General features: G+C 57.8%; 2 protein-coding genes across 3 annotated transcripts in view; both read right to left on the bottom strand.

Moving 5' to 3' along the window:
- Positions 1–1,529: 1,529 nt before the first annotated feature.
- Positions 1,530–12,002, bottom strand: LOC119109699 (cullin-4A). Its single transcript, XM_037233428.1, has 13 exons — positions 11,508–12,002; positions 9,505–9,678; positions 8,849–9,041; positions 8,014–8,202; positions 6,213–6,546; positions 5,663–5,855; positions 5,358–5,494; positions 4,647–4,811; positions 4,000–4,221; positions 3,618–3,725; positions 3,142–3,312; positions 2,650–2,808; positions 1,530–1,793 (listed from the first exon to the last, which is right to left on the bottom strand). The coding sequence occupies exons 1-13, from the start codon at positions 11,644–11,646 to the stop codon at positions 1,698–1,700; spliced, it is 2,280 nt and encodes a 759-aa protein (XP_037089323.1). The 5' UTR covers positions 11,647–12,002; the 3' UTR covers positions 1,530–1,697.
- A 2,283-nt stretch (positions 12,003–14,285) lies between these two features.
- Positions 14,286–22,246, bottom strand: part of LOC119109473 (CCR4-NOT transcription complex subunit 10) — a 31,257-nt gene continuing 23,296 nt past the window's right edge. For both annotated transcript variants that reach the window (XM_037233097.1, XM_037233098.1), the window contains exons 4-13: positions 21,997–22,133; positions 21,266–21,379; positions 19,868–20,129; positions 18,569–18,771; positions 17,952–18,064; positions 17,285–17,435; positions 16,253–16,469; positions 15,784–15,944; positions 15,140–15,209; positions 14,286–14,433 (exon numbers count right to left, since the gene is read on the bottom strand). In XM_037233097.1, coding sequence (XP_037088992.1) covers positions 14,378–14,433; positions 15,140–15,209; positions 15,784–15,944; positions 16,253–16,469; positions 17,285–17,435; positions 17,952–18,064; positions 18,569–18,771; positions 19,868–20,129; positions 21,266–21,379; positions 21,997–22,133 — 1,484 coding nt within the window. In that variant the 3' untranslated portion in view covers positions 14,286–14,377. The remainder of the gene's footprint in view (positions 14,434–15,139; positions 15,210–15,783; positions 15,945–16,252; positions 16,470–17,284; positions 17,436–17,951; positions 18,065–18,568; positions 18,772–19,867; positions 20,130–21,265; positions 21,380–21,996; positions 22,134–22,246) is intronic.

The following is a 22,246-nucleotide window of genomic DNA, read 5'->3' as shown; positions in this document are numbered from 1 at the left end:
TGTCGTTCTACCCACGCTCAGTGCACTCAGTTTGTATTGGACACGCCGGTGCCGGCGGCTGTCGTTCTACCCACGCTCAGTGCACTAGTTTGTATTAGACACGCCGGTGCCGGCGGCTGTCGTTCTACCCACGCTCAGTGCACTCAGTTTGTATTAGACACGCCGGTGCCGGCGGCTGTCGTTCTACCCTCGCTCAGTGCACTCAGTTTGTATTAGACACGCCGGTGCCGGCGGCTGTCGTTCTACCCACGCTCAGTGCACTCAGTTTGTATTGGACACGCCGGTGCCGGCGGCTGTCGTTCTACCCTCGCTCAGTGCACTCAGTTTGTATTGGACACGCCGGTGCCGGCGGCTGTCGTTCTACCCACGCTCAGTGCACTTAGTTTGTATTGGACACGCCGGTGCCGGCGGCTGTCGTTCTACCCACGCTCAGTGCACTCAGTTTGTATTGGACACGCCGGTGCCGGCGGCTGTCGTTCCTACCCACGCTCAGTTGCACACTTAAGTTTGTATTAGACCACGCCGGTTGCCGGCGGCTGTCGTTCTACCCACTCTCAGTGCACTTCAGTTTTGTATTAGACACCGCCGGTGTGCCGGCGGCTGTCGTTCTACCCACGCTCAGTGCACTTCCGTTGTATTATGAACACGCCGGTGCCGGCGGCTGTCGTTCTACCCACGATCAGTGCACTCAGTTTGTATTCAGACACGCCGGTGCCGGCGGCTGTCGTTCTACCCAATCGCTCAGTGCACTTAGTTTGTATTCGACACGCCGGTGCCGGCGGCTGTCGTTCTACCCCGCTCAGTGCACTCAGTTGTATTGGACACGCCGGTGCCGGCGGCTGTCGTTCTACCCACGCTCAGTGCACCTCAGTTTGTATTGACACGCCGGTGCCGGCGGCTGTCGTTCTACCCACGCTCAGTGCACTCAGTTTGTATTGACACGCGGTGCCGGCGGCTGTCGTTCTACCCACGCTCAGTGCAACTTCGTTTGTATTAGACACGCCGGTGCCGGCGGCTGTCGTTCTACCCACGCTCAGTGCACTCAGTTTGTATTGGACACGCCGGTGCCGGCGGCTGTCGTTCTACCCACGCTCAGTGCACTGAATTTGTATTGGACACGCCGGTGCCGGCGGCTGTCGTTCTACCCTCGCTCGGTGCACTGAATTTGTATTGGACACGCCGGTGTCGGCGGTCTACTCGCGCGCCTCGCGGACACGCCGGTGCCCATCCGATCCCGTGGCAAAGGAAATATTACAAGAAAGGTGGGTCTGAGGTGACGTGGCCGGTATATTTCGCAAGGACGGTAATCGATATGCCCGAAATCAGCTCAGGAAAACACGCGTCACTGGGCGATTTGTCGCGGCGCTGATCCCTAGCGCGCCTGTCGCAAACATATTGCTCGCTAGTGAGACCTGAGCGGCGCAAATAACCGCTCACATATGTGTAACCATTCGATGGAGAAGAACGCCACCGCACGGGCCGCTGCCAGCCGCTCCCGTTCTCCGCTCTCCGACGACCAACACCCCGCACCTGTTCCATCTATATTTGCTTCATAAACGCACGGAAAGAGCAACGTAGCAGGCACTGTGCTACCTGCACCTGTATGTACACGAACACGCAGACGCCCACTCGGCGGTCCGAGGCCACAGACCGCCCCAGCCCCGGCCGGGCGCCATACTGGGGGCCGGTCGGGCCGCTCACGCCACGTAGTTGTATGTGTTGGGACTGTCCTTGTCCCGCTCCATGTAGTCGCGGTCGATCAGCGACTCGATCCGCTTCTTCAGGTCGGTCGGCTGCAGTGGCAGAGGGGGGAGGGGGGGGGGGGGGGCGTTAGATGGGAGGAGCTACAGACAGAACCGGAGAAGGACAATGACCGCGCCGGTGTGGCTGCTGCGAAGGACACCAAAGCTCGGGTAAAATTGGGCAAAGGCAGCATGCAGAGGTGGACCAAAAATGTATTTCAACGGTCATTTTCCAACGCTGCATGCCGCAGATCAAGTAATACCAATGTTTCCTTTTTAATGGTTGCCGCACGACCTGTTGTGTCCCACACCCCGCCCCTTCCTCCTTGATGGCGAGGCATCAAACACTTCAATGGACGAAATTGCTGTGTACTGCCATGAAGCCTGCGGATTTGGTTGCTACATACCGTTACCAACCAGTAGATCTATGAACGCACCTAACTGCCACACCACCTTACGACAGTTCCCATCACACTCCCGCCAATCCTTGGCGGACGAGCAAGTGACCATTGGACCGCCTAATTGGCGCGGCCACCGGCGACAGCTCCAGCCCCCGGCAGCCAGCCTCTACAGCACGCTGCAGCTCGCGCCGCTCTTGAACCGCACCCGTAAGCGCGAGGTGCGCACCTAGCCACGACCTCGAGACGGCGCTAGCTGAAGTTTCGCTATCTCCAGCTTTGCTATCTTGAACTGGCTGCAGGTGGCGGTACGTCGTCGCAAGTCTGACTCGTGGGACATCTGGCAGACCACTCCATGAGTCCGCCCGTAACGTCATGCGCCAAGTTAGGTCATCAACTCAAGCCATCAAGTCAAGCCATCAAATCGGGTCAGGTCAAGTCAAGTCGTCAAGTCAAGTCACCCGGTCGGTCCCGCGTTCGAAATGAGCGGAAAGTGCCGGAAGTCTCACCTTGACTTGGAACTGGGACTTGAGCTGGTGGTACAACTCCGATATGAGCAGACTGTGCGACAGCGATTTCCGCATCTTCATGACGCGCACGATGGCGGCGTCGATCTGGTACTGCCGGTCCTGGAACACGCGCTCCTCGGTGTCCTTCTGCTCCTCTATCTGCGGGGATCGTCAGAAGGAGCGTCAGAATCGCCGTCCGGGGGCGCCCGGGCCCGCCGCACCGCAGCGAGACAACAGCCGGACCACGCGTCCGTCGTGAGGCGGGGCCCGCCCCCCGCGACACATCCAATCGCGGGGTGACCCGGGGCGATGGGCTCCCTAGGACCGGCACTGCGGGCGGGCGGGCGGGTCCTGACCACAGCACCGGACGTCGACGGCCCCCAAGACTGGTCGAGAGCCAGGTCGGAGCGCGAGGCGAGGTTGCCGCGCCACGCCGTGCGCCCGCCCGCGCGCGGCCACGCCACGAGACGCCAGGCTGTGCCGAAGTCTCACCGTCTCCTTCAGCTGAATCTGATTAATCTTGATTCTGTAGAGCTGGTGCGTGAAGTCCCTGTTGAAGACGAACTTGTCGCCCGGGTTGACCTCCTTGCCGCGCGGCAGCTTCTGAATGACGCGGGCTTTGCCGCAGGCCAGCGACTGCACGGTGCGGCGCAGCTCGTCCGGCTGCCGGCAGCGTCAGGTGAGGCCCCGCGCCGCAAGTCCCGGGCTCCGACGCCGGACGGCCCCAAAAGGTCTCGCGTCCAGCACCAAACAGGCGCACCGCGCGCACCAGCCAACCCCCCCCCCCCCCCCCCACACACACACACAGGCGCACATCGCGGACGCGCCAGGGCGCCGTCGCGTGCAGCTCAGCCGGGTGCTCGGAGAACGACGCCATGTACTAGCACGATGGGATAACAGCGCGGAGGAGTAACTCATCCGTGGCATAGCGTGCTATCGCAGCGGGGGGGGGGGGGGGGTGGACCGACCTCGATGTTGGTGGCCGTCTGCAGCTCCTCCACGGTCAGCTCTGGCCGGTCGTTGAAGAGCAGCAGCACCAGCGCCTGATACAGTGACACGTGCAGCTCCTTGTAGCCCTGTCGGCCACGTCGCGACATGTCACAACCGAGTCCCACCGCTGAGCTGCGTACCGCCCGGCGTCGGCGATCTCGTCAGGAAACAGGCGCGAAGCACTGAGACTGCATGTGGCGACACGACGACATAGACTCGCATCGAGACGTCAACTGCTTCGAACACCGGCGGAGACGCCGTCACTGATCTACGGCCAGTCTCCCCTCCTGCGGTCCCCGGGCCGGACGCGGCGCCACCCCTGGCCGGGGGCGGGGTGAGGCCGTCCGGCGCACCACTCACGCAGCGGAAGTTGCCCCGCAGCAGGCAGTGGCCGAGCGAGGGCTGCCACTGCAGTTTGCGACCGCTGTGCTTGGACAGGTAGAACTTGTTGAACAGGTCCTGCAGGGGCACCATGTCGGGCTGCAGGTGCACCTCCACCGGCGGGTAGGTCGGCCAGTAGCCCATCGTCAGGATGTTGACGTTGAGGTCAAGCGACGGCGCCTCGCGCGCGTTCGCCTGGTGCTGGCCGCAAGCGGGTCATCGGGTCAGACGGTTGGCGGCGCCGCTGCAAGGTCGCGAACAGCGCGACTGGACGCCACACAATGGCACGGCGATCGGCGCGGTGCGATGCGTGCAGTGTCGCCCAGAACAGCGCCGAGTTACACAAGCGGGGGACGTGGAAACGGCGGGTGAAATGACGTGAGGCCCGCGTGAGGTTCTCGCGGGATCCTCCGGTAAGCAGATCCTACTGGCGCCGCTGGCTCGCCTACTAACCTCTCCGCCGGTGGGAAACGCAACAGAGGAGATGCTGCAGGGTCTTAAAAACACGATATGACCCGTACATCAAAGTGCGTTCAGCCATCCGCATCCAGAGACGAGACCAAGCGTCACCACCATCCGTTGCATCTCTATTCAGTAACATCATTGCACCCTACCCTGATCCTGACCTGTTTGAAAGCGAGCATGATATCTTTGCTGAGTTCCATGTCCTTGAACATGCCCTCCAGCTTGGACGTGAAGCCGGCGCCGCACTCCTGCTTCAGCTTGCTGAGCATCGACTTCTCGGCGTCGACGCTCGCCGACTTCCCTAGCAGCAGACGCTTGGCCAGATCCTGGCGCGGGGAGAGCACGTGAGCGAGTCGTCGTATGACGAACGCGGGGCTCGGGAATGATGAGAATGAGACAGGGTGTCCACGGGGAGGCAGAGTGCAAACCCCGGAGGCGGGGAGGGGGGGGGTCGAAGAGGGGGCCCGGGACGACCGTGGCCGTGAACGACGGCTGCCGAAGAGATCGGAACTCTTGTGGAAAACGCTTGTCTGCCCAGATGCAGACGCAGACACGGACACAGACGCAGCACCTGGACCATTGGTTAAATCCCTACACCACCCCTTGCCTACCAACAGCATTTGTACCCACTGTGCATAACTGGTAGGACGGAATTCTTAAAACATTCCATATGTGAGAGCCGTAACCATCTCATCCATCGCATCAGCGGTGCCGTGGCATCCCTTGCCGCATCTGCGGCAAAGGATGCCACGGCACCATAAAGGTGGTGGCTGAAGTCCAAGCAAAAACGTGCTCACGCACCAACGCATGTAATGGGTGACACATGTGACGCACTCAAGTCACATTAAGCTGTAGCCCACTAGAGCACAAACCTTTTTGTAGAAGGCCTCGAAGACATCTTTGCCGTGGATGAACCTGAAGAGGACCATGATCTTGTCCATGAGCCGCTCCAGTTCTTCCTCCGTCGCCTCCTTGTTTCCGGACCGCAGCTTGTTGTCGATATATTTAGCTGCAAAACACCAGCCACGATAAGGTTCCAGACAAGCCGGCGGAGCCAGACACCTTGTGAGAGGCATGTGCTTAACACACGACACCCCACCACCCAGAAACCGGCCTCCAGGATACACCGCGACGCCCTGTTGTGCCGCCGGCTCATTCGGTGGCACCGCTGACTGACCTATCATCTCCGCCGGCTTGTTCTGCCGCTGGTTGATGAAGTTCTCGAAGGCGTCTCGCAGCAGCTGCAGGAACTTGTCATTGTTTTGGAAACACTGCGACATGATGTTGTCCATGTGGTCCTTGAACTCGAGCAGCTCCTGCACCATGGTGCGGTCCTTCTCCTCGTCCACCACGATCGTCCTGCCACGCTTCTGCCGACATCGACAGGCACACTCGTCACTAAACCAGGCCAGCAATCACTGGCGCAGACGGCGCCGACCACCGCGCAAGCCAGGAAGTCACCCGCTTATATTAGCCAACGCCTGCCAGGTGTCCAGTACCAGGATCGATGCCCGCATACTTTCCCATCAGCGACAACTTGGTACAGGTCTCGACACACGTGCTACAGATGTCCCGCGGGGAATGCCCGCTGTCTTCACAACGCTACTGTTAACAGCCGCGCCAGAGAACGGACCGCGCGATCCATTCGATAGGTCTGCGTTCAGGCGCGAGGCTCGGCTGGCGGAGCGAGCGGGGCCCCTGCCCTCCCCTTCCTCCTGTCGCCTCACCTTGACAAAGGTGCTCATGCCGGCGCCGAGCTCGAGCAGGCCGTTCTTGACTCGCGACACGAGGCTGTAGAGGAGGCGCAGCTCCTGCAGCCGGCCCTGCTCCAGCAGCTGGTCCAGCCCCTTCTGCAGCATGGTCACCAGGTGCTCGCTGATCAGCTGCTTCTCCACCGAGTAGATGAGCATGCGCCGCGTGGAGGCGTCCAGGTAGTAGAGGAGCCGCTCGTGCTCCTCCTGCAGACGTCGGTCCACGTGCACCAGGTACTGGGGCACGTCTCGCTCCTGCAGCAGGCGCTGACCCTCGGCCGCGTACAGCCGATCGGTGGCCTGCAGGAACCTGGCGACAGGGCCGGCGGCGGCTGGTCAGTCGGGCGCGCCGCTCGCCGGCGGAGGTGAGACGGCAGGCGAGGCGCGCCGTCACAGAGCGGCTCCCGGCCGGACGGCCACAGCCGCACCAGACGTGGCAGATCGCCACAAATGGGACAGCGAATGACAGTGGCAGTCACAAGTCAGAAACAGATCTAGCAGGCGGCCGCATGAATCAACGAACATACATGGCGACCAGCCGCACCAAGTCTGACAGCACCAGAAACGACACGCGCGAGAGCACGCACGGCATACCGGGACACCGAACACGGCACGGCACATACGAAAACAGACAGGTGGCAACAGCATCGAACCGCTATGACTGCGACCATCGATACTATGACTGCGGCCATACATGGTATGGTCGCGGTCATACCTAACAACACTAGTTACAGCACGCAAGAACAACGAGACAGCTACAGTCAACACACGACACCGCACACTACCAAACTGAGCATGCTGCGACGCGGGCAGGTACAGCACGGTCGAAAACTGGGCCAAGGACTGCACATACCCACACACACGAAGCTACTGTACCAGACGCCTCACGGGAGCCTCGAGCGACAGACGGCAAACCCATCTCGGTCGCGGGTCACAGACTCGGCCACGGCTAACGAACGTAACGCTGACGGGCGCGATCGCGGCAGGGTACCCGCTAGAGGTCAAAGGGCGGTGACAAACGCAGCCGGCGCGGCACGGCGCACAGACGTGCGTATGTTGTCGAAGGTGCACGCAGCGACATCTACTCCGCGGCTAACGGAATGGTCTCACAGGACTCCTCAAACGAAACAATGTATGCATGTATATATATATATATATATATATATATATATATATATATATATATATACGTATGAGGTCGATGTAACAAGAACTCTGCATGAGTACCTATCACTTAACCTTGCAGCGAATTGGATCCCGTACTGTCCGATTTTTTATAGCACGTAGGCGTCTGCGTAAAAACGCTACCACCTGTTATGCAGCCAACTCTTTGCATTCCTTCCAACTATCTTTGTTGAGAGAAAACGTTCAAAAAAGCAGCAGCTGTTCTGAACACAAGTCTGTGCGCACCATTCAAAACAGCTTCAACACGCTCGTCTGTCCCCACATACCAGCGTTCACTCATTCCTTGGCCAGGTCTCCCCAACGGGCTTACAACTCGCGATACAGGGCGACAATTCCCTACTTCCCCGTGCCCGTGCCCGTGCCCGTGCCCGTGTCCGTGTCCGTGTCCGTGTCCGTGTCCGTGTCCGTGTCCGTGTCCGTGTCCGTGTCCGTTCTCGTGTCCGTCCCAGTCTGCGCCGTGCCCGTGCCAGTCCAAGTCCCACGCCGTGCCCGTCTCAGTCCCAGTCCCGCGCCGTGCCCGTGCCCGTGCCCGTGCCCGTGCCCGTGCCCGTGCCCGCGCCGTGCCGTGCCGTGCCGTGCCGTCGTCTTTCACCTGTCCTCGAAGGCCGCCTGATAGATCTGCAGGTCGCAGAGCATGCGCAGCAGCGACTTGAGCAAGATGCGGTCGACGGCCTCGCCGGCGCGTTCGCGCTCGATCAGCGCCAGCAGGCCCGAGACCGTCCGGCTTTGCACCAGCTCGTCCGTGATCACGTGCGTGCGGAAGATGTCCAGACCCATGTCCCTGGCAGCGGAGGCAGGCGGCGTGAGTGGCGGCGGCGGCGGCGGCGGGTCGGACACCCATGATTCAAGCGTCGGGGCGGGGTCGACGGCAGTTGTGCGTTAAAAAGTCGTGCTGCCTGGGTTTCTAGGTGCGTTGGCGGCGTGGTAATACAGCACTCGTCTCTGCCAGGCGGTAAACCAAATCAGCCCGGGTTTTCGTCCGAGGTCTATCTTGGAGACTGAGTTTAAGGCGATGCTAAACAGAACTGCAGCAGAGGAATGGAACGCCCAGTGATGTCAGCATGTACTGATACCTGATACAGTGAGCATTAGGTTTGGAAGGACAACTTCCGCTGAACAGCTGGCACATAAACACACAATGTCTGCATAGCAGCTCACGGCAAGCAGTGTGTGAAGTTTCAAGCACTGGAGGAAAACATGTGACTGTAACACACACTTGTTCCTCGCGAGCAACCAAGTTATTCAGCCCCCTCAACACATAATGGTATGCACGTTTACACCAGTGTTTCAATAATCGGCCACTTGGGTAGCAGGGATACCGATTTTTCACGCTACTTCAACCCCGGCTTGAAGTTCACTGCCTGTTGCCCCTCCCCTTTCCCAACACCACAGTGTGCCCGGCCGGCGGCGGTGGTAGCGTGACTGACCAGATGCTGAGTATGGACGGACTCTGCAGCACATAGGTGCGGTCCAGGTAGAGGAAGATACTGCGCACCATGATCATCTGTCGACAGTGGCTCTGCCAGCACTCGTTCATTTCGCGTAAGAAGAGGTCGCGGTCTGCCGTCTCGTCACCGAGGAAGTTCAGCACCTGCAGCTTCACGTGCGCCTCCGTCAGCGCTGAAAAATATGAGTGCTCGCGGTCAGGTGGGGGGGGGGGGGGGGGGGCTGTAAACAGCAGGGCCACGGAGCGGCAGCACTCTCTTAAGAGCAGCCTCAACCCCAGCAGTGGCAGCTGAGGCTGACCTGATGGCAAGATGGCGGCCAGGCTATGGCTGACTCTCTTAAGAGCAGGCTCAATCCCGGCAGTGGCAGCTGAGGCTGACCTGGTGGCAAGATGGCGGCCAGGCTATAGCTGGCATTGTGGGATAGCAGGGTGTAGTGCACAGTGCAAAGGCATGGTGCCCAACACATCTAGTGCAGGATGGATTGTGTTAACTTCAACGTTTTCTACAAACCTGGCTTATTTTGATACAAGCCCCACTTTATTAAGGTGCAAAAACACACCTCAACTTGGTCAGTAACTGTCATGATGCCAGAAGCCACATTGCACCAGCACACACAATGATGCACCATATGGCACCTTTCAGGTTGGCATACAGCTGGGCAGCCATCTTGTGGTTGCACATGTTCTCAACAGCTTGGTAGAGCTCTTCCAGACTGTAAGCGATGGACCGGGACTGCTGGATGGCCAGCACAGCCTCCTTCAGCTTGCTCCAGGTGACCTCCTGGTAATTGTCGGGCAGCTTTGGCCGCTCTGTGGCATAGGAAGCAAATATAGTTATGTCAGTAATATGGTCAAATGTTATGCAGATGTGGTTTTTGAGCCAGTGCCCTTGCTAACCAATTGTTGTAAAAAATGTTGCACCACAAGGAAGGAAGATTCCAGTTCAACAGCATTTCTGTCAAAGATCTCAACATATCAGGTAGACATTTTAAGATGTTTTTCAGTCTATAGTGACTTATTTGAAACATAAAGCTGTTTGATTGCCACCAGATTGGCAAACATTTTTGAAAACTCAGGAAGAATTGGAAATTAATTGATATTTGCCTGACAACACATTCCATTTATCAATTTACAAGCATTATTGGAAGATACAAAGGAGATGGGATTAAAGATGAACCAAAGATTCTGTGAATTTCAAGTATTTTGAACAGAAGTGACTTCCAAATTACTGGTGTATGCTGATGGACATGGAAAAGTAAAAATGAGGCTAGCTGATGGCAATTCCTGAAATGAATGCACATAAACAGTGCCTACACCACCATAATTGTTTCCACTAACAGATCATCAGAACTGAATATTCAAGTAGGAGACCATCCTCATATTTAGTTACGTATGGAAGGGGAGAGAGGAGGGTTTGAAAAAGCATTGTAGAGGCACAAAAAGCCTGGGAAAGGAAGTTGGTGCAATGTCACACTCAGCTGGGGTCATGAAGCAAACCATAATTTTTTTCTAAAAAAAATAATGAGCACATTATAGCTGGATGCCATTGGCTCTTCTCTGAGCCAGGAGTGCCTGCCATTCATTTTAAATCTCTAGCTCAGTTGGAGGCTAACTGATATTGCTTTTTTGGCATGCTATGCTGGCCATACTCATATTTTTTTTTGGGGGGGGGATGTTGTTCAAACACAGGATAGCTGGGGAGAGGGGAAAGGACTTCACCCCGAATAAGCAGCGTGCAACCAGTGACAGGAAAAGTTGCCAACAGATGCCAACAATGTGGAATGTAACTTATGGACTGCTTCTGCCATGCTCATAAAAGGCTAAGTCTGAGATAAGGTGATAAATGCATGCTTTTTAGATACCTTCCTTGCATAACCAACAATTGCATAGATTGTGTGCTATGTTATAAGGTGTGTGAATGCACACAGCATATTTATAAGAAGATAGTGGTCTCTGTATAATTGAATAAACCTGGTAAAATTGAGCTTAGCTTATTGACAAACTGGGATATGCAATTAAGTGCAATCATGCTGAAGGGATTCAAATTATGTCATCAAGCACATGGATTTGACAATAAATGTTTACATCCAAAATGGAAATTTTCATAGCAATATTACAAACATACCACAATGGTGACCACTTGACCTAGGTAGTTTCTTGGATATGCCCCTGTGTTGGAGTTTTGCTCTGGCCACAGTATAACAAAGGTCGGGTGTCACTAGTAGGTTAGATTTCATGCCATTTCTATCATTGATGTCACAATTTATTATGTAAAACTTTTGACAGCATGCAATCTTATTTCTAAGAGTTAAAATTTATTTTATCATGTATTATCTTTAAGAATCAGTTGTACCATAGTGAGTGAAGCAAGACCTTATCAAACTCTAACCTTAAAGTGTACAGCAAAGGCATGGTTGGCCTGTGATTAGTGGTTACTCATCATTGCACAATTGGGAGCATCGACAAAACAGTTATAATGCATTGCACTCATACCTCATGAAAGATGACTGATGACCAACAATGGATGCATAGGACAGAATTGATTGTGAATTGATTTAACATAGACCTGTGTATGAAGTGTAACTAGCAACATCTAATCCACATGACCAAATAACACCAAAAGAATTAGCAAATCTTACCTCTCAAATTTTTGATGACCAGTTTCTTAGCCGACCCAGTCTTAGCTGCAGCAGCTTGTCCTGCCACAGCACTGATGCCATTTCCACCCACATTTATGGCAGAGAAATTAGCTCGTTTTGATTGAACTGTCTCCGCCATTTCCCCCTCACTGGCAGGGCCCTCTAAATTTGTAGGCGTCCTGGTACCTATGATTGCTGATGAGTGGGTATACTGTCAATAAAATGTATTGAGAATAACAAAGCTCCGTGAGCCTTCCTCGACGGTTACTGCGCTGCAGTTTCAATTATCAGTCGCTTCCGACCAAATACTGGGCAGCCAGGGACCGAGTTCCGGTACCAAAACACCGCTAATGAGTCTCAATAATTCAGCCTACTGCACTTCACATTCTTGGATGAGATTTCATAGACATCACAAACACTTCCACGCAGCTGATAATCCCAAACAGCACTGTATCCCCCCTCAGACGGATTTTCTACGACGCCAAGGTCACCAAGGAGGCGATTCTTCGGCAAGTCAAATCTTTTCATATCCTGTTGCCGATCACTCGAATACTAGTGACGTCATTGAGTATACCCGTAGCTGTTGTGTGCGACTCGAAAACGCGAGTGATTCTTGACCATATGCGCAGAAACATGGGGAGGGGGGAATATAAGGAGCGCGTTCCCCCTTATCTTTTGGGCCGGGGAACGGCCCCCAACTTTGGCAGGGTTAATTCCAAGATTCTGATACATAAAATCGAACTGTTTTCTCACAGTCTCTTAGTTAAATAGATACCAGCTATTTTTTTCATACCGAAATCTAGAACGCCTTTTGGCTGTTTTTTATTTTGCTTTATGTTTTCTTTACCTATGCGGGTACCGTCCATTTTAATTAAGATCGAGACAACGGTTTGGTTTGAAGAGAGTCGGCTGCTTGCGGGTTCTCGTTAAAACAACACATTGCCGACGATGAGTAACATCCGCGCTGTTTTTTCGCATCATCATGTACAGCATCAAAATGCCGCCACCACGCCCGCACCATGTAGAGAGATGAGTGCGACCTGAAGGCATCTACCATAGTGGTGTGAGGAGTAGGTAAAGGCATCTGCCGCTGCCGCTAAGACAGGGGCGGATACAGGATTTTGTCAAAAGGAGGCCATGCGAGCGACATATGTTCGTCAAGTCTGTAGCAGGTTCAGAATCACGGCAACCAAATGGTTCCAGCGTGGGCAGCCATCCCGGGGCCTGAATTGGGTCTAACTGGAACCCACCTGGGCTGCCTGGTTGGGACCCACATGAACATGCCCAGCTGGAGCCCACAACGGTACGTCCAGTTGGTACCCATATAACTATACCCAGATGGCACCCACAAAGATGGCACCCACAAAACTAGCCCAGATGGGACCCAGTTGCGCTTCCCTGATCTGCCTTTCCGATCCCATGTCATAGTTGGACCGCCGTAATGCCAGGCTCAATGTCTCATATCATCAATAATGTGTCAGGTCAAGGGTGATTCACCACGCATTCGTACGGAGTTGCTCCGGCAACAGTTGTGCAAAGTTGTACAAAGCGTACAATTCCCTGTTGTCATGTTCGATGCGACGTTTTTCTCCTAACCATTTTTCCCAGTCGTCTTTCTTTCCTCTTCTTTTTCCTAAGCCATTCTTTCTTCTGCAGACAGTAGCCTGCCTTCCCGGTGATGACGTTTCCTGGAGGCCAATGATATGAACCTGGTGATCGTCAAGCTACTCAACGCCATGTCACCGACGTTTTGCGAGCAGCACGACCGGTTTATTTACGATGTGACTTTCTGGCCACGTGTTCCACGCCGTGGACACCAATACAGGTTTGCTGTCTTTAGAGGTGTTGCAGCGGCAAGCCTTGATTGATCTGCAGGATTCTGTTGATCTTTTGTCCCCATATACCAACTAGCGGTTCGTCCAGAGCAGGATAGCACCCGCTGTCGCCACCAGCGGGGTCGCGTACCGGAGGAGTCCTACCTAACCTCTGTGAAATTGCTGAAGTCCAGTGGCTGACCTGACCTGGCCACCGCGCCTTCTGGAAACCGACACTTGTCCAACCAATGATCACAGCTTGATACGGTTTTGATCTATAAGATCCGCAAGTATTGTCAACAAATGTGCCAAAAACTAATGGCCGTTTTGTATTATGCGGGCGTTTCATCATCAGTGTCCGTGCCGTACGGGATGTGCGGCAATTAGGGGGGCAAAGGCGCGACACATACGCAGTGACACCAATCGTGTCATCAGTAAGCGGTCAGTGAATAATATATGCTCAGAAGTGGCGCCTTACCGCGCCGATCCGAGCATTGTTAAAATCGTGGTACAAGAGCCCACAGAAAGCTGTGATCGGCTACATATTGAACGACAAGGATGACAACAAACACACGTTGCCTGAAGAATGGGCTCCTAGTGGAGTTAATGCATTCCAGTTCAGAACGGTGCATACACGAATGCCACGCAACACTACCATTGACACACGCAACACTATCGCATTTGCGAGCGCACGCGCAGTTCGCGATAAATAGCATGAGCCTCATGCAACTCCGTCATTGCTCCGCCCAATGTTGGCTATTGTAACATCACGCGTGACCCGCTGCGCATGCGCACAAATCCCAGCACGCAGCGCGCGTTAGTCCAAGCCGAACCACACTGCCATAATCCTCAGACAAAGAGGTGGATAAGCTGGGCAAAGAAGCCCGCAGTGTATTTCTCAGTACCACAAACAGACGCGGAAGCACGTGGGGAGGAGGATGTGGGGGGGGGGGGCATCACACCGCCAGCCGGTCGGCCGGCGGGGGGATATTGCGTGAGCGACGCCCGGGGGCCGGCGCCGGCGGCGGCCCGAAGGACGTGGTCGCCTGGCGGCCACTAGCGGTACTGCGGCGAGTGCTGCTTGATGATGGATCGCACGATGTCCAGGTTCCCTGCGGAGGGCGACACGCCGCTGAGGTAGGACGGCAGGTGGGCGCGACCGCCGCACTCGACGCGTGCACCTCCACGCGCCTACCGTCACGTGGGAGATCGCGACGCCGGACGGCTTTGGCGTGGCCAACACGGACCAAATCACCAGCCTAGCCAATCACCAAACGAGCAATAGTACCGTCTGAACAGACCGTAGTGCTTGTTGTCGAGCAAAACCCTCCTATACAGTGACCGCGAATGATAGTTATAGCAACGCTCGGCGCCCATAGCACCGGGCGGAAAGCAGGCCAGCCACTACCGAGTAAAGTCCGATTTGAATAAGCTACTTGGAACACAGCGAAACTCTTCAATGAACACTGGAGCGCGGCAACAGAACGGTAGCGCCAATTCCAGTCGAACACTTACTTTTCAAAAACTAACATTCGCCACGCAGAGGCCCACTTGACACGCGCCTGAACGGCCAGCTCGAATGGTGCAACCTGGAGGCGTGGGAGGGGGCCTGCCTGTTGCTATCCTTGCTCCCGGTTATGTTACAGCCACGTAGTTGTAAGCATAATGGCCGGGTAATTGTCTCTTAAAGGTCAGGAAACGGTAGTCACGGGTCCATCAGTTAACGGTCGGGCCAGGTCAGATCAGGAGTACCAATCGCGCACCATGCTGGTCCGCGATTGCCGACGGAAATGACTGGGCGGTGGGAGCGACGCGTACCGTGCTTCAGCTGCAGGTACAGCGCCAGCTGCACCACCTGCGGCGGCACCTCCGGAGACGACGGGTTCATCTGCGGATGGGGAAGGGGTCATCAAAAAATCGCCGCCTCGCATGTCCAGCGTCACATCAGCACCCCACCTTCGTCTCCGCCCGTCAGCCGCCGCCCCGCATGTCCAGCGTCACATCAGAACAAGCGCCACTGTGCCCGCTGGTCAGTCGCAAAGACCGCACCGTTCTGGCCAGGCCGGGTGTCTGAGCGCGCCCGCAGCCCTGATCGTACCACCCTGAGCAGGTCCCAGGCCCCGCGCCCTGATCGTACCACTCTGAGCAGGTCCCAGGCCCGGTGTCTGAGCGCGCCCGGAGCCCTGATCGTGCCACTCTGAGCAGGTCCCTGGCCCGGTGTCGAGCAGGTCCCAGGCCCGGTGTCTGAGCGCGCCCGGAGCCCTGATCGTACCACTCTGAGCAGGTCCCAGGCCCGGCGCCCTGATCGTACCACCCTGAGCAGGTCTTAGGCCCGGTGTCTGAGCGCGCCCGCAGCCCTGATCGTACCACCCTGAGCAGGTCCCAGGCCCGGCGCCCTGATCGTACCACTCTGAGCAGGTCCCAGGCCCGGTGTCTGAGCGCGCCCGGAGCCCTGATCGTACCACTCTGAGCAGGTCCCAGGCCCGGTCCAGCTCGCCGCGGATGGTCCGCACCACGGCCATGTTATACTGCAGGCACATGCGCGCCCCTAGGGGCGTGGACGGGTACCACTGTTGCTCCACCGGCGACGGCGTCACCCCCGGCGCGTGCAGAGACATGTCCCCTGCGGACAGAGTGTAGGGCTGTTGCTCCAGGGTCGCGCTGGTGCGAGAGGTATCCAGGGAGGGGCCTGAATGCGCTCAAAGACATGTCGTGAAGATACCACTGGACCGAACACGCTATCAAATGAGCCCGGTTCATAGTAGAGAAACATCAAACAGCATATCATCTAGCGGCACCAAGCGATGTCGTCATCACCGCCAGTGCCAGCACTTGCCCCTCATCACAGTCCCCTCCCCTCAGACACATACGTCGAACGGCCAGCTGACAGGCATCATCCCCCCCCCCCCCCCTCCAGGGTGTCGTCCTCACCGCCCAGCTCGTGACTGAGATGCTCGAGCGCCTCGTCCACGCGATCGAGCAGCACCAGAGCCTCGGCGGCGTACAGGTGGCCTAGCAGGCGCTGGACGGGCGCCAGCAGCCGCTGGTGCAGCAGCTTGCAGGCGTGCTCCAGCGCCAGCACCGGGTCACCCAGGCACAAGTGCACGTACGCGGCGGCCGAGAGCACCGAGCACCGGATCGTCTGCACCTGCAGAGCACACGGTGCACACCGACGCTGAGGGCAACCACCGACTCCAGGCCCAGGGACAGCAACGGGCACCGGAGGGAAGTGGTACGTGCCGCGTGGACAGCCGGTGACCAGCACACATCACCACCCTGAATAGTAGGGTCATCAACGGGACAGCAAGGTGGGCGCAAACACACCTGCAGAATACATAGATTCATTACATGACCTCAATGTCCTCAGTCATCGCACAACGTGTGATCCTGCTCTAGCCGCTGACCTGGTCAGGCGTGACCCTGCTCTGACCGCTGACCTGGTCGGGGGTGACCCTGCTCTGACCGCTGACCTGGTCGGGGGTGACCCAGCTCTGACCGCTGACCTGGTCGGGGTGACCCTGCTCTGACCAGTGACCTAGTCGGGCGTGACCCTGCTCTGACCAGTGACATGGTCGGGCGTGACCCTGTTCTGACCGCTGACCTGGTCGGGGGTGACCCTGCTCTGACCGCTGACCTGGTCGGGGGTGACCCTGCTCTGACCGCTGACCTGGTCGGGCGTGACCCTGCTCTGACCGCTGACCTGGTCGGGGGTGACCCTGTTCTGACCAGTGACCTGGTCGGGCGTGACCCTGCTCTGACCGCTGACCTGGTCGGGCGTGACCCTGCTCTGACCGCTGACCTGGTCGGGCGTGACCCTGTTCTGACCGCTGACCTGGTCGGGCGTGACCCTGCTCTGACCGCTGGCCTAGTCGGGCGTGACCCTGTTCTGACCGCTGACCTGGTCGGGCGTGACCCTGTTCTGACCGCTGACCTGGTCGGCGTGACCCTGTTCTGACCGCTGACCTGGTCGGGCGTGACCGGGTTGGCAGGCTCGACGGTGACCGGGCTCTCGCCCTCGCCGTCCTCGCCCAGGATGAGCCAGGCGTTGCGCAGCGCCAGCGAGGCGAACTCCAGCGTCGGGTTGGGGATGGCCGCCGACACCTGGTCAGAGCCGCTGCAAGACGAGACCAGTCAGCGCCAGTCAGCGCAGGCCAGCTAGCCGCCAGTCAGCGCCGGTCTCAGCGTCAGCCAGTCTCAGTAGTCGCATGTCGCCAGCCAGCGCCAGTCAGCGCCGGTCTCAGCGGTCAGCCAGTCTCAGTAGTCGCATGTCGCCAGTCAGCGCCAGTCAGCGCCGGTCTCAGCGGTCAGCCAGTCTCAGGAGTCACAGGTCGCCAGCCAGCGCCGGTCTCAGTAGTCAGCCAGTCACCAGACGTGCGTCAGTCAGCACGGTGACCCCTTCACTATTGGATGGCGTACGTGGACAACCACTGATGTGACCTCAACGACCAATTCCAGCTCGTGTCCCACTTGGCACCGTAATTTCCCACCTCGACAATAGCGGACAACGGAAAGCTGCACCGGTGGCAGACGCAGATTCCAGTCACAGTCTGTGTTGGGCATGTGGGTGGTCTCCCTGGGCGGGCAGCCCCGGGCTTCCACAGAGCCGGCGATGATATATTGACGTGCTCACCTGCTGGGCGTGGTCGTGGGGCGCAGCACGAGCTTGCGGTGTGTGCCAGCGCCGATGGTGCCCTGAATCAGGCCCTGCCGCTTCCCACCGGCGCCCTGCTCGCCGTGCCGCTCCTAAACACGGCGCAGGTCAGGCCAGGTCAGGTCAGGTCATGACAGATGAGCTCAGGTGCTGTCAGATCGGGACAGGTGCAGTTGCGCTCAGATGTTCCCTGACCATCGGTGATACGGGGAGTACATAGCGCAGCTTCCCCTGACCCTCCCCTCCTCCGCAGTCAGGTCGAGGACGCTCCCTGTCGGGCCGCTCACCACGGCGACATGTCCCGACACCTGGACAAACGCCACTGAAGGCCGTGCGAAGCCCAGTCTGCAGAGTGCTCACCCCGGGCATGACCCTCGCATGCCTTCCCTGACCTTGGCACGCTCTCTCCGGAGGACGAAGCGCCCGCCGCCTTGACCTCCCGCGGAGGCCAGGTCCTCCCATCCGTCCCTTTCCAGCCCGCCCCGCCTCGCCCCACGTCAGCCCGGCACATGCCCGGTCCGGCGAGCGCGCGCCGCCGACTCGCAGTGACCTCGCCGCCCGGCTCCGGCGCCCGCCGGCGCGCCGGACGCACGCACCTGTCTGTGCGCCATGACGCAGCACTCGGCCAGCCGCAGCCAGAGGCGCGGGTTGGTGTGGTACACCTGGATCGCTTCCGTCAGACAGTCGAACGCCCGTTTCGGCCGGCCGGCGTGCAGGCTGGCCAGGCCCATGTTGTAGACGATTTCGTAATGGCGCGAGCCGCCGATGGTGTGGATCGGCACGCTGCCGTACCGGTCCCCTGCGGCCCGGTCAGGTCAGGTCAGGTCAGGTCGCCGCAGCGGAGGAGCCACAGCAGCCAACCGTGGAAGCCGTACGCGCCACGGTGCGAGCCGACAGTGGTGCCTGTGAAGGTCACGGCCGTCGCAACCGTGGTTTATGTAAACCTAACCTCCGTGAACATACGATAGGTTTGGGACGCTGGGACGGACGGGCAGAGCGCTACGCGCTGGGCGCATTGCCTTCAAGGGAGTGCAGCACCCTTTTTGAACTTTTCGCTCGTAGTTAGATCAGACGCTTCCGACTTGGTCGGTAGTACTAGTTTTCTCGAGATGCCTCTGAACACTCAAGAACTTTGATTTAAAGAAGGTATTTCGACGGGGAAACGCCAGTGGGTCAAAGACCAGGACATGCTGACCATAATGAAAGTGGTATATGTGTACATGTGTACATGTGTAGACATGTGTAGACATGTGTAGACATGTAGACCAGTACATGTGTAGACAGATCACATGACGTGACCAGTGCATGTGCGTCACTTGACCACGTCACATGTTCAAACTTCCGTCAAAGGACTTCTCGTTAAATGGCTGGCACCGCCCGCTGTGCCAATAAAAAACATATTTTCACTGACACGATTCATGCTCATAAATGGTGGATCCCATTCTGACGGTACACTTCAGGTGTACCCAGGGGTGATTGTTGGTGCTCGTAAAAATCCCTCCCCTCTTTGTTATAGGGGTTTTGGGCAGGATCGATGTGAAATCCATACGAACAGTCAGGAAGGTTACAATACATGCATCACTTCAATGCACTGTCCGCGCCAGGATTGCCCACTCCAGATCTGGGGCAACAAAGAAAGGAGAAATTTAGTGCAGTGCTGGACCATTGACCGCGCGACTAAGATTTCAAAAAGCATAACTTAAGTTGGTTTTTACATCCTGTGGTACTGCAAATGTATTTGTTGTGCTATTTCTAGACATCACTGGCCGAAGCTTCCCAGAACACGTTTTTGACACACGCCCCAAAGGTGGCGCACTCTAAGTGCCGGCTCAACCAGCGCACATACCAGCATATCTGAACTGAAAAACAACGCGGCTTCGACACCTTGTCCCCACCTTCGGCCTTGGTCTGCGGCACGGCGGTGGCGGCATCGTTCTCGGCCATCGCCTTCTGCAGGTAGTAGGCGGCCACGTTGGGCTTGTTGAGGTAGTGGTGGATGCAGGCCAGGTTGTTGTAGTACATGGTGGGCACGTGCTCGCCGGTGGCCCGGTACGCCGGCAGCGTCATGGCCGCCACCCGGTTGAGCACCGAGACGGCGGCGCGGCCCTGGCCGCTCAGGTACTCCTTGTAGCTCTCAATGAACGCCTTGCTCATGTCCTGTGGCCGGCCGCGGCGACGTTAGACGGCTGGGCCCGCGGCCTGCGCACGTCCGGCGAACCGACGCCACTCGAGGCCGACCCAGCTTCAGCGGCCGGTGCCGTTTCGCACGCGATCCGCCCAGATGTCTAGCTCGGAGCCCGCCCAGAAGGCAAAACAAAAGATGGGTGGTCATAAATGGAAACCACAACTGGGAACACATGAATGTCGGGCGCATTCCGTTACAATATCAATACATTACGCTTCAAACATTAGCATCCGTACATTGACGGCAGTACAACACTTAAGTAACTCTCCAAAGTCTAGGTACACCAACATCATCTATGTAGACAGCAGAGAAATGCGATGGCGAGATAGAGATCAGACTGGGATTACAGCCTCTCATGGCAATACATAAGTGCCCTAAGTGGGGAGCGTCGGACGACGCAGGCAGTTTGACCGCGAGCGGGCACAGAGAGATCACAGGACTGACACAGTAAGATCAGAGAACGGCCACAGTGAGCTCCTGTCCGGTACAGGGAGGCAGCAGGCGGCCGCGGTGAGGTAACGGACCGGCACGGCGAGGTCACGGACCGGCACAGCGAGACAGCGGGCGGTCACGGCAAGGTCATAGACCGGCACGCTGAGGTCACAGACCGACACAGTGAGACAGCGGGCGGCCACAGTAAGACAGTGGGCGGTCAGTGAGACAGCGGGTGGTTACAGCGAGACAGCGGGCGGTGACAGTGAGACAGCGGGCGGTGACAGTGCGACAGCGGGTGGTCACAGTACGACAGCGGGTGGTCACAGTGAGACAGCGGGAGGTCACAGTACGACAGTTGGCGGTCACAGTAAGATAGCGGACGGTCAAGTAAGACAGCGGGCGGTCACAGTAAGACAGCGGGCGGTCACAGTAAGAGAGCGGGCAGTCACAGTAAGAGAGCGAGCCGTCACATTAAGACAGCGGGCGGTCACATTAAGACAGCGGGCGGTCACACTAAAACAGCGGGCGGCCACAGTAAGACAGCAGGCGGTCACAGTACGACAGTGAGTGGCCACAGTGAGACAGCAGGCGGTCACAGTACGACAGCGGGCGGTCACAGCAAGACAGCGGACGGTCACAGTAAGGCAGCGGGCGGTCGCAGCGATCGGCGCACCGTGTCGGCCATGTGGCGTATGTCGGAGGCGAGGTCGGCCATGTTGTGCAGCTGCAGGAAGGCGCGCAGCCGGTAGCGATGCACGCGGAGCGCCAGACTGGTCAGCGTGCCGTCCTGCCGGTAGAGGGGACGTCACACGCGGCCATGCCGGGAGATCGGGACTGGGACCGGGACCGGAACCGGAACCGGAACCGGGACTGGGACCAGGCCAGGACCGGGACCAGGACTGGGACCAGGACCAGGACCGGGACCAGGACCGGGACTGGGACCAGGACCAGGACCGGGATCGGGACCGGGACCGGGCCTGGGACCGGACTGGAGCTGGGACTGGGACCGGGGTCGGGATCGGGAACAGTAACGGGACGACAAATGGCGTCGGTGGTGTCTTGCCGTTCTCCGGAGGTTAGATGATCAATAACGCTGAGCGGCTTTAACTTGACGAATACAATGTCCAAAACCGTACGATCCAATGGAATGCACCCGCGCTGGTGCACACGACGACTCGCACCTGAGCAGCGTTTACACCCGCTCGTCACGCTCCCCTGTCTGCGCAACCCACAGGCCAGCAGTCTTGGAACAGGGCATGCGTAATACCTCAGCCGAAGTTGCCGACCGCCACGAAAACACTCCCTCAGCCGCGTCTACAGGGGCCTGCCGCTTAGTTGCATGGACCGCGCCAGCGAGCAGCGGCGCGACAAGGCGGCTGGGTCGCGCCGTAGCGCCGGACGCACCTTCTTCCTGGCGTCCTCCGGCTTGGCGGTGAACTTGGATTCGATGAACTTGATGGCCTCCAGCGCCTGGGCCGGCTGGTGGGCGCTCAAGCAGCACTCAGTCAGCAGCCAACAGATCCGCTTGGCGATCGAGTCGTCTGCACGGCACACGGCGGTCCTGGTCAGCCCGGCAAGACGGGGGGGGGGGGGGGGGGGCGATCACGCTGCTGAAGGATCGCCTCACTCTGGGTCAGGCACGGCCGCTACGAAT

This window comes from Pollicipes pollicipes, unplaced genomic scaffold, assembly GCF_011947565.3.
Source record: "Pollicipes pollicipes isolate AB1234 unplaced genomic scaffold, Ppol_2.1 Scaffold_7231;HRSCAF=8579_pilon_pilon_pilon, whole genome shotgun sequence".
Taxonomy (NCBI): Eukaryota; Metazoa; Arthropoda; class Thecostraca; order Pollicipedomorpha; family Pollicipedidae; genus Pollicipes; species Pollicipes pollicipes.
Note: the sequence above shows the minus strand (reverse complement) of the source record. Positions and strands in the feature narration are given on the sequence as shown.